General features: G+C 51.8%; 1 protein-coding gene and 1 long non-coding RNA gene across 2 annotated transcripts in view; one reads left to right on the top strand and one right to left on the bottom strand.

Moving 5' to 3' along the window:
• Positions 1 to 6534, top strand: part of LOC128325813 (uncharacterized) — a 28129-nt gene extending 21595 nt beyond the window's left edge. Inside the window, exon 2 of the long non-coding RNA XR_008307650.1 lies at positions 5512 to 6534. This is a non-coding gene — a long non-coding RNA (uncharacterized LOC128325813). The remainder of the gene's footprint in view (positions 1 to 5511) is intronic.
• The window catches only part of LOC128325762 (uncharacterized), a 50301-nt gene continuing 36092 nt past the window's right edge, over positions 3234 to 17442 (bottom strand). Inside the window, exons 8-9 of the mRNA XM_053251551.1 lie at positions 4574 to 4606; positions 3234 to 3322 (exon numbers count right to left, since the gene is read on the bottom strand). Coding sequence (XP_053107526.1) covers positions 4587 to 4606 — 20 coding nt within the window. The 3' untranslated portion in view covers positions 3234 to 3322; positions 4574 to 4586. The remainder of the gene's footprint in view (positions 3323 to 4573; positions 4607 to 17442) is intronic.

Genomic DNA, 17442 nt, shown 5'->3' on the forward strand with positions numbered 1-17442 from the left:
CTCTGCTTCCTTTTTTTGGCCGAGGCGGTGGCTCTGCCGCCGCCTCGGCCAGTTTTCCCCACCGCTTCTCCCCCCTTGGCCGGCTTCCCCCGCCGCCTCTTTCCCCCTCATTCAGCGGCCAGGCGGACTCTGGGGGCGCTGCTGCCGGCCTCCGCGGCCGGGCCGCGCCATTCGCGGTCGGCTCTGGGCCGCCGTGCTGCCGCCGGCCTCTGTGCCGCCGGTGGCCTCTGCTCCCTTTTTTTGGCCGAGGCGGCGTCTCTGCCGCCGCCTCGGCCAGTTTCCCCTACCGCTTCTCCCCCCTGCCCGGCTTCAGGCCCCAAATTCTTCCTCCCGGCTCCGGCGCGGCGGCGGAGCCTTGGCCGGCTTCCCCCGCCGCCTCTTTCCCCCTCATTCAGCGGCCAGGCGGACTCTGGGGGCGCTGCTGCCGGCCTCCGCGGCCGGGCCGCGCCATTCGCAGTCGGCTCTGGGCCGCCGTGCTGCCGCCGGCCTCCGTGCCGCCGGTGGCCTCTGCTTCCTTTTTTTGGCCGAGGCGGTGGCTCTGCCGCCGCCTCGGCCAGTTTTCCCCACCGCTTCTCCCCCCTTGGCCGGCTTCCCCCGCCGCCTCTTTCCCCCTCATTCAGCGGCCAGGCGGACTCTGGGGGCGCTGCTGCCGGCCTCCGCGGCCGGGCCGCGCCATTCGCGGTCGGCTCTGGGCCGCCGTGCTGCCGCCGGCCTCTGTGCCGCCGGTGGCCTCTGCTCCCTTTTTTTGGCCGAGGCGGCGTCTCTGCCGCCGCCTCGGCCAGTTTCCCCTACCGCTTCTCCCCCCTGCCCGGCTTCAGGCCCCAAATTCTTCCTCCCGGCTCCGGCGCGGCGGCGGAGCCTTGGCCGGCTTCCCCCGCCGCCTCTTTCTCCCTCATTCAGCGGCCAGGCGGACACTGGGGGCGCTGCTGCCGGCCTCCGCGGCCGGGCCGCGCCATTCGCGGTCGGCTCTGGGCCGCCGTGCTGCCGCCGGCCTCTGTGCCGCCGGTGGCCTCTGCTTCCTTTTTTTGGCCAAGGCGGTGGCTCTGCCGCCGCCTCGGCCAGTTTCCCCCACCGCTTCTCCCCCCTGCCCGGCTTCAGGCCCCAAATTCTTCCTCCCGGCTCCGGCGCGGCGGCGGAGCCTTGGCCGGCTTCCCCCGCCGCCTCTTTCCCCCTCATTCAGCGGCCAGGCGGACTCTGGGGGCGCCGCTGCCGGCCTCCGCGGCTGGGCCGCGCCATTCGCGGTCGGCTCTGGGCCGCCGTGCTGCCGCCGGCCTCTGTGCCGCCGGTGGCCTCTGCTTCCTTTTTTTGGCCGAGGCGGTGGCTCTGCCGCCGCCTCGGCCAGTTTCCCCCACCGCTTCTCCCCCCTGCCCGGCTTCAGGCCCCAAATTCTCCCTCCCGGCTCCGGCGCGGCGGCGGAGCCTTGGCCGGCTTCCGCCGCCGCCTCTTTCCCCCTCATTCAGCAGCCAGGCGGACTCTGGGGGCGCTGCTGCCGGCCTCCGCGGCCGGACCGCGCCATTCGCGGTCGGCTCTGGGCCGCCGTGCTGCCCCCGGCCTCCGTGCTGCCGGTGGCCTCTGCTCCCTTTTTTTGGCCGAGGCGGCGTCTCTGCCGCCGCCTCGGCCAGTTTCCCCTACCGCTTCTCCCCCCTGCCCGGCTTCAGGCCCCAAATTCTTCCTCCCGGCTCCGGCGCGGCGGCGGAGCCTTGGCCGGCTTTCCCCGCCGCCTCTTTCCCCCTCATTCAGCGGCCAGGCGGACTCTGGGGGCGCTGCTGCCGGCCTCCGCGGCCGGGCCGCGCCATTCGCGGTCGGCTCTGGGCCGCCGTGCTGCCGCCGGCCTCTGTGCCGCCGGTGGCCTCTGCTTCCTTTTTTTGGCCGAGGCGGTGGCTCTGCCGCCGCCTCGGCCAGTTTCCCCCACCGCTTCTCCCCCCTGCCCGGCTTCAGGCCCCAAATTCTTCCTCCCGGCTCCGGCGCGGCGGCGGAGCCTTGGCCGGCTTCCCCCGCCGCCTCTTTCCCCCTCATTCAGCGGCCAGGCGGACTCTGGGGGCGCCGCTGCCGGCCTCCGCGGCCGGGCCGCGCCATTCGCGGTCGGCTCTGGGTTGCCGTGCTGCCGCTGGCCTCCGTGCCGCCTGTGGCCTCTGCTCCCTTTTTTTGGCCGAGTCGGTGGCTCTGCCGCCGCCTCGGCCAGTTTCCCCTGCCGCCGCACACCCGGCCTTTTCGGGGCAGCCGCTTCTGGCCGCCGGTCGTGTCTCCCTTGTACTGTTGTGGGCATGCGCTTTGCGCATGCCCAGTACACGCCAGGGAGGCACGAACACACGCCTTGGTGTCCACAGAGGGACACCAAGGCTTTTATTATTGAGGATTAATAAAAACTGAATTGGGGAAAAAAAGAAAAATATAAGTCAAGCTCATTCATCTTTGAACATTGAAAACCCTAACCCTAACCGGATTAGCCGCTCAAGAACCACTGGCATCGCGGCCGAGCCTAGTCATTCTCATGACTGAAGAAAATCCGGCTACCTGAGGCGAGCCCGGATGTTCTTCAATCGTGTGAATAGCCTCCCAGTGAGTATGCGGGTTCAGGTGAGTGTGAGGTTTAGGATTAGGGATGTGCATGAAAAATATCGGTGCCGGAGGGGGTATGGCTTTAAGGGCGGGGGAGAGTGTACTCACCCCCCCCCCCGCTGTGTTTCCCCCGCTGGCGCTTTCTGAATTTTTAGCCCCTCGGGGCGGCAGTGTTCCTTCCTGCCGCCCCGTTCCCCCCGTCGGCCAGAAGTGGCTGGAAGTCCCGAGCGCGCGTTTCGGGCACAAGCCTATTTAGGATGAGTGTTAGGATCTGGGTTAGGATGATGGTTAGGGTGAGGTGGTGTGGGGGTGGGTGGTGGGTGGGGGTAGGTGGGGTGTGGGGTGGGTTGGGTTGGGGGTGGGGGTGCATAGGGGTGGGGGTGGCATGGGGGTGGGGGTGGCATGGGGTGGGGATGGCATGGGGTTGGGGTGAGTGGGGTGTGGGTGGCGTGGGGTGTGGTGTGGGCTGGGGGTGGGTTGGGCTGGCATGGGGTGGGTTGGGGGTGGCATGGGCGTGGGGGTGAGGGTTGAGGGGTGGGGTGGAGTTTTAGCATTTGGGTGCGAGGGAGGGGGGGGAGTGGGGGGGTGAGGGTTGGGGATCGAGGTTGGGGTGGGGGTGGGGGGGGTTGGTTTTGGCATTGGGAGTTGGGGTTGGGGGGGATGGGGTTGGGGTTCGGTGAGGGTTTCCTGCCGGGCTGCAGACAGGGTCTCCAGGCAGCAAGTGCCTTGGGGTGCCACGCCTCTGCATGTCCGAGATCTTGACCTGTCAGAGAGAGAGAGGTTGATTTGCTGAGCTGAGCCCGCCAGCTTTTTGTAAACAGGCTTTGCCAACTAGATTTCTAATGGAATCACGATGTTTTTGTAACAGTGACACCCATTTGAAAAATACACCATTTGCAGAAGCTGGGAGGGAGGTTGTACCAACCCCAAGGAGATGTGATCCCGCTACACCATGAGCCGGGTCTCATGATCAGTGAGACCCGGTTGGGTGAGCTGAGCGGGGAGAGCGGGCTAAGCCCCTTCTCCCCACTCATGATCTGGGCGGGATCCCTGGGTGGCCGGATCAGCCGCCCACAGGATTGCTGGCTCCGTGACGGTGCTCGCAGGGCATGCTGGCAAGACCCCCGGAGCCAGGCGGTGGCTTTTTGCCTCCCCTCGGGGGGTCTCCTCGTGAGTAGCCGTGGCGCGGAGCTGCACCACGGCTACTCTCGATCGAAAACAACGGGATTGCAGAGCGCTCGTTCCACAAACCTGGTTTTAGGGGTGGGGTACTTGAGTGGGTTACCCACTCTAGAACCACGGGGCTTGCAGCTGAGCCCGGTGGTTCTCGCAATCAGCAAAACTTGAGCTCGGCTCTTCTAGCCCGATTTCTGCGGATTGTGCGAATCGCCCCTAAGAGACTCTCATGAGCTTTGAAGAGAGGAATACTGCGGCTACTCACGATCTTTCAGACCAGGTTTGCGGAGTTCTCGCTCCGCAAACCTGGTTTTAGGGCAGGCGTAGTGAGGCAGGTTACCCGCCTCGGAACCACTGGGCTCGCTGGTCTAAATCCCTGGTCTAAATCACTAAATCACGGGTCTAAAACCAGGTTTATGGAGCGAGTGCTCCGCAAACCTGGTTTCCAGGATCGTGAGTCGCTGTGGCGTGGCTTCATGCCACGCCTACTCCCGAGGAGACCCTAGGAGGGAAGGCAAAAAGCCGCCTCCCGGCTCCGGGGGTCTCCTCAGCATGCCCTGCGTGTTCGCGCAGGGCATGCTGGAGCCTGGGGGGGCCAAAAAGCCCCCGCTCCCCCCAGCCCTCGCCGGCTCCGTCACGGAGCCAGCAGTTGTGTGGGCGGCCGATCCGGCCACTCAGGGCTTCCTCCCCACTCACCCGAAGAAACCGGGTCTGACGGATCGTGAGACCCGGCTCTAGAACACACTAGAAACACTAGAGGTACAGTAAGAATATTTATGCTGCTTAGCTAGATATAGGCTAAGATATCGTGAGTTAGAGAGATGTAATTAAAACTCACCCATTTTCTTCTTTCAGCCAGTTTGGAAGATCTCTGCAAGATGAAACCATAGAGAGATAAATCACTATCATGGTCCTGGAATCAAGACTAGGCTTAAAAGTATTTAAGAGGGTTGGGGTCTTCCAGCCTTAGGAGAATGACTAGAATGTGGGTTTTAGCTCTTAATTTTATATATATATTATAATGTGGGTTTTAGCTCTTAATTTTATATATATATTATAATTTTATATATATAATGTTATAAAATTCTTTGTAAAATTTCTTTTGTTTAGTCCCTTGTTCTGTGAAATACACAGACAAGCCTGTGTGTGTGTGTGTGTGTGCATGTTTCTGAACGGGAGCCCAAAGCTCTGGTTCTGTGTAGGAATTCAACTCTACATCAATCTTATAGCTCATCTCTGTGAAGATGAGGTTTCTGTTGTATTTATTCTGAATGTATTTATTCTAGTGACATGTGTTTTTTTGGTAAACTGTTCCAGACCAAACTTGCTCTGACACTGAATTCCAAAATTCACAGTTATTGTATTAATTGAACATAAAATTGGTCATGGCCTGAGCAACAGGGGGAACTTTTAGAGTCCCAGCTGGCCAACTGGGTTCTGAATCTTCTCACCTCTGCAAAAGTGCTGCTTATGGCTAAATGCATTAGGCATGAGAGCAAGCTCTATTTCATTCATTCTTATATTAAGTTGATTCTGATATTTCTGCCACTACTGAGTATCAACAGCCTTTATATGTTATGTTTACTGATTTCCTTGAGATGGTCTCTTACCTATTTTCTGAAGGAAAAATGGATTTTAAGATAAATTAGTCTAATTGTATTACTGTCATGTTTTTGCAAAATCTATGCAATATTTCTGCTAGCTGAATTTGATGTAAACTGAGAGCCAATGATCAAATGGTCTAAGGTTTAAATTTTTAATTTGTCTCACCGCCAGCCCTGCCTTTGCCTTCACAGTAGTTGAACCTTCAGATTCCAGAACCCAGACGGAAGATTTGAAGAAATGAAGTGATTTTTTTTCACCCCTGCAAGTGGCAAGGTGTTCCAAAGTACCGGGTTGCAATTCACCTTGGAAATTTCCCAGCTAAAGGGGATTAGTCTGGGGCAATAGATGGCTGACTCCCCCCCCCCTTTTGGTGGGGAATCCTGGGGTTTCCATGGCTACTACTTTTGTTCTTAATCCAGCTACTTTACTTCCTTTTGAGCTTACAGAAGACCAAGAACATGATTGCTTGCAAGCTGTGGACTGCATCTATGCCAAGCCATCCTGATCTTAAAGATAAACCTCTCCAAAATGCAGACTTTGAGCTGTACATGGATGGAGGCAGCTTCATGTAAGATGGACAATGTAAGCTGGCTATGCAGTAGTGACTGACCATGAAGTCCTGGTGGTGGAATCTCTTTCTCCAGGTATCTCAGCACAGCTTGCAGAGCTCATCACCTTCAAGGTAATTTTTACACAACTCATGGGGCCACTTGGAAAGAAAGAAGATTTTAACAGTGGGAAACAAGGAAGTCAAGTATGGGACACAGATATCAGAACTCTAGACTGCTGTTACACGACTAGAAGAGGTTGCAGTCATCCATACCAGAGGTCACCAGAGGGAAATGACCCAGTGCCAAAGGGTAATTGGATGGCAGATGCTGCAGCTAAAACCGCTGCTCCTTCTGTTCCTGTTTCCAAGCATCTTGGATTCCTGTGCTAACTATCTTGGCACAACCCCCCCACATATTCAGAAAAAGGACATTGACTTTGCACCACAGCAGGGGGCGCATTTAGAAGAGGATGGCTGGTAAAGAACTCTTTAATGTGATCCGGATTGTCAAATGACCCAGCAATCTTGCTTTTGTGTACCTGTGATAGACTTGTGTACTTGCTTGATTGCAGGATGCTAAGGGAATATGCTTGTATCAGACCCGTTCAACTTCTTGCCGTAAATAAACCTGGCCAATGATAGTGTTTTGACGCTGCGGTGTGTAACTTGAACTTTTAGATCTCAGTCAATCAACCTTTATGATGGCCAGAGACCAGCATAGAACTTTCCAATAAAAATCTCCATTTGAAAGAAAGAGGGAAAGGATGGGCAGGAGGCTTGGCTTGAGAAATGGGGGGGGGGAGGATGGGGGGCAGGGAGGCTTCAGAAAGAGGGAAAGGATGGGGCAGGCCTGGAGGCTTGGAGAGAGGGGGGGCAGGCTGGCGGCAGGCTTTAGGAGCCACCCTATCCCGCCAAACATCTCTGTGTTGACTTTGTTACTTGTCTTTTACATTTTTGGTAGTCCTTCTCGCCCCCCCCCCCCAGAGCAATGCACGGCCTTCGGCCCTGGCCGCGTCTCTTGCCAACTGCGAGGTGCGCCTCACTGTGGCGAATGCTGGGAGGAGGACCCCACCCCCAGTTCTCCCAGTCCTGCAGTGCTCCGGGCAGCTTCTCTCTCTCCAACTCGATATCGATTGCCTTTTCATTTCCCTCTTTCCTCTTTCCCCCTCTCAACCTCCTTTTTCACTTTTCCCCCCTAAGAAAAGAGAAAGGGTGCCGATCGCCTGCTGAACTCTCCCCCCTCCCTCCCTCCCTGCCCTTTCCCACATGGAGCACGCAGGGAAGACTCGAATGGCACTAGTTCCCAAAGGACACAAGGGCTTTATCTCCACTGCGAGGGCTCCCAGATCGCCTCTGCCTGCCCAGGCAACTGTGCCCACTCTACTGCCGCCCGGCCAAGCCCCACACACGATTTCCCACCCTTGGGCCAAGGCACCCAGAGGAGAGAGCTCGCCAACGCTCTTGCTGCTCTCCTGGAGGCCCCGACAGGCCCCGGATGCCCAACTGAAGCACCCACCTGCCACCTCGAGGAAACTCAAGGCCACACGGAGCAGACAGGCTTCTCTCGCCACGCCCACGGAAGGGGACAGGGTGAGGAGGAGACCTGGCTGACCGAGCAGCACTGTCCCTGCCCTGACTGGGCAGACCGAGCGCCAGAGAGAAGAGTGGGAAGACCATCCTTCAGGACGCAGCGAGAGCTCATCCTATGGTGTGATCTCCTTCCCCTGCGTGTCCCTCTGGGGCAGGCAGGCCCCAACCCTCTTCCGCCCCATTGCTGCGACGCTCTTTCCACTGCGCAGGCGCACCTCGCAGTTGGCAAGAGACCTGGCCGGGGCTGAACACCCTGCATCCATCGCTCTGGGACTCACGAGTGAGGTTGCAGCTGCCGGTGGAGGCGGGTGGGGAGGAGAAGGACTACTTATGTCCTGGCTCACTCCCCAGCAGCCATCGCTCGGCCATGCATCAACAAAAATGTAAAAAGATTTTTAAAAAATACCGGGCTGGGCTATGGGTAATGGGGAGTCATGTGACATGTCGGGGGGGGGGCTTGAGGCAGCGGGCCCTGAAACAACTGTCTTCCCTTGCCCAATGGTGGCTACACCCATGACCAGGGGACCAAATGACCTTCAGAACCCACTCAAACTCCATAAATCAGCTCCTACTTCTGAACCATCTTTTGCACAGCTGAATTTTAATTAATTAATTAATTAATTACATTTTTACACCGCCCCAAACTTTCGTCTCTGGGCGGTTAACAATAGCATAAAACAAGTTAAAATACATACAAAAACCTAAAACAACCCAGCAATTTAAAAATCAACCATGAATTAAAACCTTCCAATTTAAAGAACAGAAAAAGCTTGGGTGGGTTTTCAAATGCTTTCTAAAAATTGTCAGAGATGGGGAGGATCGTAGCTCAGCAGGGAGCGCATTCCACAGTCTCGGGGCAGCAACCGAGAAGGCCTGTCCCCGTATGGCCACCAGCCGAGCTGGCGGCAACTGGAGACGGACCTCTCTGGACGACCTCAATGAGCGGTGGGGATCATAATGAAGAAGATGTTTTCTTAGATACCCAGGGTCTAAGCCATTTAGGGCTTTATAAGTTATGACAAGCACTTTGTATTTTGCCCGGAAACCTATTGGCAGCCAGTGTAACTCCATCAACAAAGGAGTGATGTGGTCTCTCCGAGATGACCCAGAGACCAACCTGGCCGCCGCGTTCTGTACCAACTGAAGCTTCCGGACTACGTACCAGGGGCGTACCTAGGTTGGAGTGGGCCCTGAGACAAGATTCTTAAACGGGCCCCCCCACCGAGAAATTTTATAATAATAATAATAATAATAATAATAATAATAATAATAATAATAATAATAAAAAATTCAATTTCTATACCGCCCTTCCAAAAATGGCTCAGGGCGGTTTACAAAGAGAAAAAGGTGCCTCTTTGCCCAGTAAGCAGGGGGCTTTTATTCTCACATTTCTGTCCTCATTCAAAACATACAAAAAACAGATGTACAAAATTGAGCAAATGAGAAGAGAAGAATTATATGGGAGTAAAACCTTTTTTAAAAGGAGTCAGGAAGCGCATCTTCGGAGGCTCAAATGGATACCTTTCAGGCACAACTATTTCCAAGTCAAAAATTCCTTTTTCATATGGTGTATTTGCAAAACCAAGGATATGAGCTTGAAGTTCATCTAAGCGACTTCCAGTCTGCCAGCAAGGAATACCCGGTGGTGGCTCTGTGGACAGCAGATGCAGCTCCCTTTTCAACTGTGAAGCTCTCTGCATTGTGCTCCATTTTCGAAGTAGAGCTCTAAGAGCGGAGCCGAATGCGCTCAGGGGCATAGCAAGGTTGGAGTGGGCCCTGAGAAGAGATTTTAAAATGCCCCCCCCCCCCAAAGTCCAGGGCCTCCACACACCCCAGGCTTCCAAGGATTTAAGTCTGATATTTCAAAATAAGTATGCTGCCAAGAAATACATTTCACTGAATACACACACACACACTTCACAATATATAGTGATATACATTGAATACTATATATTTGTGCTACTTTTAATGCCTAGAACACACTAGAAACACTAATTATTAAAATGGGCCCCTCGCTGCAGATTAGCAAAGGAGACTTTCAACCCTGCAGGGTGAGCCTCTGTCTGTTTTCTCAGAATCCTGAACCAATTCAGTCAAGTTCTATTCCAGGAGGTTGTTCACAAGAGGCTTTGCAAGCCCTTGAACACACCTCTCCTCCTCCTCCTCCTCTGGACCGATGGAGGTGCTGCATTCACAGGTGGGCCAGACTGACCCTAAGGGGGGACAATATAAAAGCACAACACATGCGTCACAATTCTCACTCATGTCTCAGTTCTCACTCAGACCTGGGTTGCAAAACAACTTGAACGTAAGTGTATTTATGAATGAATGAATTGATTAATACATAAATAAATTTGTTCCAGAAGTTTTTGTAATTTCCTGCCATGAAACAAGCCACTTATAGGACTTTTTAGAGGGTTTTTTTTAAGCCAGCAAATTTTCCAATCAGTTTTAAATTAAATATTCAGAGACTTCTCAGTCTCCACCCCCCCCCATCAAAGCCCTATGGCAAGCAGATCCCTATATAGGGGGTGGGGGGGGGAGTGTAACCACAAAAGGAATTCACATGCTGCCTGGCAAAGGCTGAGCTGCCTGGCCTGGGCAGAAGAGGGTCTGCTGCAGAGAGCTGCCGTGGCCACTCTGACTGTGCCAGGCTTCTTCCTGGGGCTTGCCAGCCGACTCGAGTTCAGACTTCACTGGGGCCTACACGGAGGCCTCCCTGCAAGCCCCGCTGCCCCCCCCCCGCCCACCAGCTGAGAGGCGCCAGGGAGAGAAGCAGCTTGCCCTGCTGCTGTGATTGCCGGCCAGGAGGACCAGCAGGAGGGAGGAGGGCAAGCGGGGCAAGTGGTTGAAGGGCCTTGGGGCTGGGCAGGGGGCAATGGGGAGTCCTGTGAGGGGTCTCTGGGGGGCCCCTCCAGGCAGTGGGGCCCCGAGACGACGGCCTCCCCCTGCCTAATGGTAGTTACGCCCCGCTACGTACAAAGGCAAAGTCTCAGAGTCTGGTTTTTGTGCGTCTGTTTTGAGAAAGAGAAATGTCTTGCAAGCAGAAACATTGTGCTCTTCTCCAGGGCAGACGAAGCACAAACCATGGAGGTCTTTAAGGGGAGTTTAGCTCCGGATACCTTGCACCCCTTAAAGCTCCATTTCTCCTCAGCCAGAACGACAAGCAGAAGTGTAGTCCCAAGCCTGTTCTGAGGGTCAAAAACGCCAACGTTGTCCGGAAGCCAAATGACCAGTCAAATAACCGAATTAACCGTCCATTAAAAGAAATAAAATTTTATATATGAACGAACCTCACTATAGCAAAAAGTTTTCTGAAGCACTTTCCGATGAGGAGTGACAGACTGAGGTCCGAATGCAACGGTGGTCGGAAAAGCACTGAGGAACGTGGCGCCAGCCCAGCTTGGAATAGCACACTGGCGGCGTGGAGGCGGGCTCCGTTGCCAGGACGAGCGGCTGCATTCTACCGCAAGGTCCCCATAATGTATAATAAATTAGAAATGCATAGAATTGCACAGCCTGAATTAGTTTGAAATAATGGTTCTCTGCAAGAGACGTTTCTTTGCTTGTCAGTGCAAAGCATTGTCAAAACTATGTTTCTCCAGTAATATTCCATCCCCCATAGGTTACTGCGACCGTCTGTGGAATGTGCTGAAGTTGATCTGTAGAAGGGGTTGATATGACGAGGAAGATGTTGGCAGTCTGCCTGCGTACGTGTTTAGAGTTTGTTTTCTGGCCTTGGTTAGGCACCTTGGCATCATATGTTGTTTTCTTGTGAGGATGACTTTTGCATTGGTCATGGATCAAGGTATGGATGTTGGAATATTCCTTTGTCTTACTTTGAGCAAATAGCCAAAGTAAGACCTCTGTTCTTAAGGCAGAATAAAACCTTTGATCTTGTTATCTTGCCTGGGCTGATGATTATTGGGCTCCATCTGCCCAGGAACGAACCTCCTTACTGGGGACAAGGTTACCCTACATCAAGTGGTGCCGTGACTCGGATATGGGGTGCAATCAGGGCCCCCACTGGGCGGTGCGTCCCCTCCGGGGCTCTTGCTGGGTGAAAAGGGCATGCCGGCTACCGGGCAGTTTCCCGGGTCCTTTTTCACAAGCAGAGCAGCCCCCGAGTGGCCACCACAAGTGAGGAGTCCAGAGAGGCAGATCACTGGTTGAGAAGCGCGCAAGGGTTAGAGTCCCAGGGAACGGGTGAGTGTTGTGCAGGCCTGGACACAATAGTCCAGGTGCACAGGGTGGGTGGAGGTCCCACTTGGTTTCAGTCCCGCTCCCAAGCCCCATAGAGTGATGGGGAATGCTCAGAGCCATTTTGAAAGGGGAGTCATGAGCCCCGTTGGAATGTGTTTTATAGACCCGACTGGTTCCTTGCGGGTGGCGTCCCGTTAAGGCAAAATGATTGGTCTTTGTCAAAAATATGGTTTTGTTATGACTTGGATGGAATGAAATGGCTTTTGGAAGTGATATTGCAACTTCTATTGTTTTGTACCTGGGTGGGAATTGGTTATCCACTTCTGTCCAGTTGGTGGTCCACTTCTGCCTGGGAGGTTTGCTTAACATTATATGTTCTAAAGTTTGTGGACTGAAATTGAAAAAGGCAGGGAAGGCTGGTTTTTTTGGTTTTTTTCCCCTTCCCCTCTTTCTTTTTTTCTTTTCTTTTCTTTTCTTCCTTCCTTCCTGCTGGAATCATGTTATCTGTGTTCGGTTAGTTGTTTTGGCTGGGAGAAAGGGGGAGAAGGGGTGAAGGAGCGCACTTTAGAGCGCACTGCTTAGGAGAGCGGAAAGTTTGTAAGTAAGAAGGGGAATTTGGATGGAATGTATTGCTATGTGGATTGAAGGACAAAAGGGAAGTTTTTATTTAAATGGTATTTAAATGGAACCACAGTTTTATTTTGTTTAAATGCAGTCTAAAGTATGTAACTGTTCATTTTGTTAAAATGGAATTTGATTGTATCCCTAACCTGCGAACTTATCTGCCTCCCTCCAAACACTTTGTCTGAAGGTTAACTGCGTTTGCTGTTAGTTCCAGGGGAGCTATGTATGTGTGTGTGCTTTTGAAATGATATTTAATTGTATCACGAACGTGTGAGCTTTTCTGCCTCCCATCAAGAGCTTTGTTTAAATATTGTCTGCGTCTGATGTTAATTTCAGGGTTGCTGTGGGGGTGTTTGTGTATGTGTTCAGTGTTACTATGCCTGATGTTAATTCTAGGGGAACTGTGTATAACTCTGTCCCCCCCATCTAACACTGTTTAATATTGACTGTGTCTTATGTTGATTCCAGGGGGATGTTATGATTCCAGTTATGCTTCTGTTAGGTTTTGTGTGGAATTCCACATTTTGTTAGAATGCAGAGGGTATTCTGCCTTTTTGCCTATTCATTTTGCTGATGGGACTTTTGTTATATATGTGAAAGTGTTTTAGTGGCTTTTTTGTGGGTTTTCCTCCTTCTGCAAAGGGGGAGAAAGGTTGCTGGATTCTTCTGCAAAGTGGGAGACGGCTGCTAAATGGTTGCAAGGTATGCAGGAGAAAGGGCGGGTTTTGTCTACTCCATTCTCCCAGTGTCAGCTTGCGTGTGTATTCCTTGTTACACGGGATGCAATTGTTTTTGCCAAATGTGATTTTATACTGTAGTACTGGCCTTTGATGACTTCTTTATTTACAAACCTGTAATACTTTCTTGAGCTAAAGGGAGGCTGGAGAAAAGCCTTGTATAAATGTATACTTTTAATTTTCGTCACGTTTTCTGTATGGCCTATGGCTGTAATGAAATTGCTTGAGTGTAAGTGTGTAGGTACACCAAGCAGGTATATCGGTTCCTCTAACTTTGTTTAAGTTGTTTTTTTTTATATAGACTATACATGGAAAAGTGTCTCCAACATGGAATTGGTCAAATTCAGAGCCAATGGAGACTATTGAGTGAGAAGGAAGATCTCTGAATGGCAACTTGTTATTGTGGGTGAGAAGGAAAAAGGATTTCAAGTCAAATAGTCGAATGGAGTTATTGTTTTATATTTTTGCAATATGGATGAGATATTTCTGCTAATTGATTTTGATGTAAACTAAGAGTATTATCAATGGGTCTGAGGCTTAAAAATTTATAAATTTGTCCTACCGCCAGCCCTGCTTTGCTTTCACAGGGAACTTTAGGACTCCAGATTATTTATACCAAGTAGCAGAGAGTTCCAAAGGACCAGTTTGCATTTTACCCGGGAAACCTCCCAGTTTTAAAGGGATCAAGTTTTTGTGTGTTATTGTAAAACCCACACCCTGTTTTCACAGCTCCTGATTAGAGATTTGATAATAAATTGTGTTTATCACAGGCTTCACTTTTCTGCAAGACTATGGACAACACATTTTTTATTAAAGAAGCCTGTTTGTTTCATGAGACTTTAGACCTCGCAAAAGAGATTTTAAAGGTATAGTATTTTTGTTTGGGGCAAGGACTGTTTCTTTTATAGGTTTTTATGGGGATACTGTTGCCCTACCAAGCTTGCTAGTAATAAGGCTGAAGATGGAGAGCTGGAACACTACCTACACGTGGCTTAGATGGGGACAGTGAAAATCCCAAAGGCCAAATGTTACTGACAATTGAAGTCAGGTACGCTGGATGGAGATTGATTGCCCTAACAGGAATCTGTGAGTATGTAGGCAGCCACTTAGGTTAGAGTGCTGGGCTAGGAAGGGGAGACCTGAGTTCGGATCCTCATTTGACCATGACACTTGCTGGGTGATATTGAACCAGCCACTTACACTGCTTGGCCTGCCTTGAAAGATTGTTGTGTACAGACATAGGACTTATGTAGTACACTGCTTTGGACTTTTCAGGAGAACAGCTGGACATAAGAGAGACTCTATGAGGCGATGGGGGAATGGGACTGTCAGTTCCACCCAAAGGGCCTTCGTGACATTCAAGCGCTGGAATTTCTGTTGTGGCCTCTCGAGTGATGAGACTGTGTTTTCCAACAAGGGGGGACGGATGTGGACTTCATTATTGTTTTCCCTTTGGGTTTTTATTGTTTTTGCCTCCTGCTCCGGATTGCTCATTGGGTGAAGCATTTAACCTGTTGTCAACAGCAGTTGTCGCAAGTCCCAATTGAGGACATCCCCTATTTTGGACTTTGGGGAAAGGCAAAAAGGTCAAGCAGGAAAGGAAAGTTGGAAAGAAAATGCCTAATGATCAAATTGAAAATAGCCTCAGGATTGTCTTGAGCAGAGGACAACAGTCCTGACCCAGAAAGGACTGGCAGTGTGACAGGCCAGGCTAACCCGAAAGCGGGGTTCCCCATCTGCATTCCCAGTCCAGGCCAATGATGACGGAACATCCATTGGCTGCCCTGTTTTGGATTCGAGGAAAGGGTCGTGACGCAGGTTTCTTGTTCCTGCTTCTCATACGTCCCGGAGTGTTGTAGTTACTGATGCCAAATATCTGATGGAATTAGGGTGATGCCGCATATCTAAATTGGTGCCAAGTATCTGGGGAAGGCCTGTATGCATCCAGAGGACAGCCTTGCATATATCCGTGCCCTGAGAAGCCTATACCCACTCTACTTGGTGCCTCTCATTCCCCGAGAGGGACAGTGACTCTACCTGTTCGACGACCCCAGCCTTTTGTTGACCCCAAGTTGATCCTTAACACCCGGTTGTGTTCGAAGAAGTGGGGAGGGGATAGGTTGTGGTTGTCAACAGAGGGAGCGGGCATTCATGTCGTGATTTGAAGTGTCAAGCAGCCTTGCTGGGTGAAGAATTCCTGGATGGATAAGTTTTTTTTAAAGAAACACTTGACGTGTTGGGCTTTGGAGCTTCATTGAAACTGGGTTGGGGCATTGCCATTGGCTCTCTTGTGCACGTCTGACCCTTTTGCCCCTTTTTGAGGTGTTCTATGGGCGGTTCCCATTTCGAATGTCACGATTGACATTGACTTGCTTGTGAGGGGGGATGATGAACAGCAGGTGTGTGTGTACAGGAACTGGTGCAGAGACTTGTTACCGGATATGCCTGTGTCCCCAACCTACTGCTGACCAGCCTCTACGTGTACAGTCTGGGGAGCCTTGATGTCCGTGACTGTGGGGTTGGGGATGGCTCTTGCAGCATACTTGTGAATGCATTTTTGTGTGTTACTGTGGATTTCTGTCACAGATATTGAGGAGCACTCAGTGGGGTAGGAGAAGCCAAGTTACCTGTTTAGTCACTCAGGTTTGACTGTGGGTTGCTGTATTCCCCCCAACCATGTTGTTCCCAACCACTTGGGGCCAAGTGATACCCCACCCCCAAGGTACAGGCCTTGCCACCGGGCTTAAGGACTTCTGGGTGGGCACATGTGCTGACATACTGCGCAAATTGCCTGGTTAGGAGGCCCGGTACCCCTCACATGGTGGATAAGGCCCCCCCCCACGTGTGGGATGAGGTCTTGTTTGGGTTAGCAACACTAACTGACCTTGCTTGGAGACCCACATGGAGGGGAGGTGGGGCCCAGGTTAAGGAGAGGTTAAGGCCTTTAGCCATGCATGGGGACGGCATTGGTTCTTCTTGGGAATACCTGAATGGTGGAGAGTGGAGCATTGGTTGCATTATCCTATTGGCATCCAAAAGGATACCACATGGCTACTGTGCCCACACCTGGCTTGTTGGCATTGTGAATGGGGTTTGTCCCTGCATAGGATGCTTATGAGCCCCCTCGGGAGGAATGTCAGAGTGCACAGCTGAATGTGGGGAAGTGTTTCCCTCCGCATGATGGAGAACATACAGGTCCCTCAGGTACATTGTTCATTTGCATGGAGGGAGTACAAGGCGAGTGGGGATTCTGGTGAGCAATGAAACATGCAGGGATGATACGTACACCTGGGGTACCCCTTTTGGTATCTATGGCTCGGCATCATCTGTGCCAACCACAGGGATTACTCCCTGACCAGTGCTCCAGCCTGAAGGACCAATGTAAGATGTCTCTCAATTGTTGGGAAGAAACACTGAGAGAACAGAAATATCTACTTGATTGAGTCATTGTTGTGCTACCTACAGGATGTTTCATTTCTTACCCGTTATGAGATTAAAGGGAAGAGGCAAGCAAACTAAACTCCATGTGGTTGGGCGTGTCAGGAAGGAGACCAATGCTGCCATAGCCTTGGTGTTTCAGTTTCTGATTCCCAGATTAACCCACAACGATGAAATCTACAGGCCATGTGATGTGTGGGAAGAGAAACTGTAGGACAGAGATGTGGATCAGGCATCTCCCCTATCCTGAATGAACCAAGGATGTATTGGTTTTGTATATAAACAAAACAGCATATAAAACATAACCCCCTGAGTGGAAGGGCCGTTACGTCCCAACCTGTAGGGCCCCTTGGGTGGCAATCCCTCCGGAGTATTGAATCTAGCTTTCTGCATTGGTATCGAAAGCCAATCGATGGCAGTGTGGAACACAGGGTTTCACATGGCCTGGAGGGCAATCCTATCCAGTCTGGGGTAATTGGACTGGAAAGGGCGATATTCATCATCTCCCAGGAAGAGCCAATGATTGATTTGTTTGATGATTGTTTGATTATTTGATGATTGAACCAATGATTGATTTGTTCAATCAACGATTGAACCGGAAGGCCCAGGAACTTAGGAATGCCCTGCAGGTGTTTTATAACACAGGGATCCACACGAGTTGGGATTCCTGGGAACAGCTTACCAGCTGGTTGCCTGACCTGAAATGCTCAGCTTGCATTGTCTTGATCGATATCATGAAGGTTATCATGATAGGTTATCACTGTTACTGTCACTTATACTTATAATACTACTGGAGGAAATGACTGATATAGCACTGCGTTTGGGGGTGGGGGCATATTTTCAGTGTGAACATAAGGATTATCCTATTTCTCTGATGTGGGTGTCATTGCTATGAGGGAATACTCAGTAAGTATGCCCTTTATATTGTAATTGATGGACTTAATAAGATAACTGTGCATA

The sequence above is a fragment of the Hemicordylus capensis genome, chromosome 1 (genome assembly GCF_027244095.1).
Source record: "Hemicordylus capensis ecotype Gifberg chromosome 1, rHemCap1.1.pri, whole genome shotgun sequence".
Taxonomy (NCBI): Eukaryota; Metazoa; Chordata; class Lepidosauria; order Squamata; family Cordylidae; genus Hemicordylus; species Hemicordylus capensis.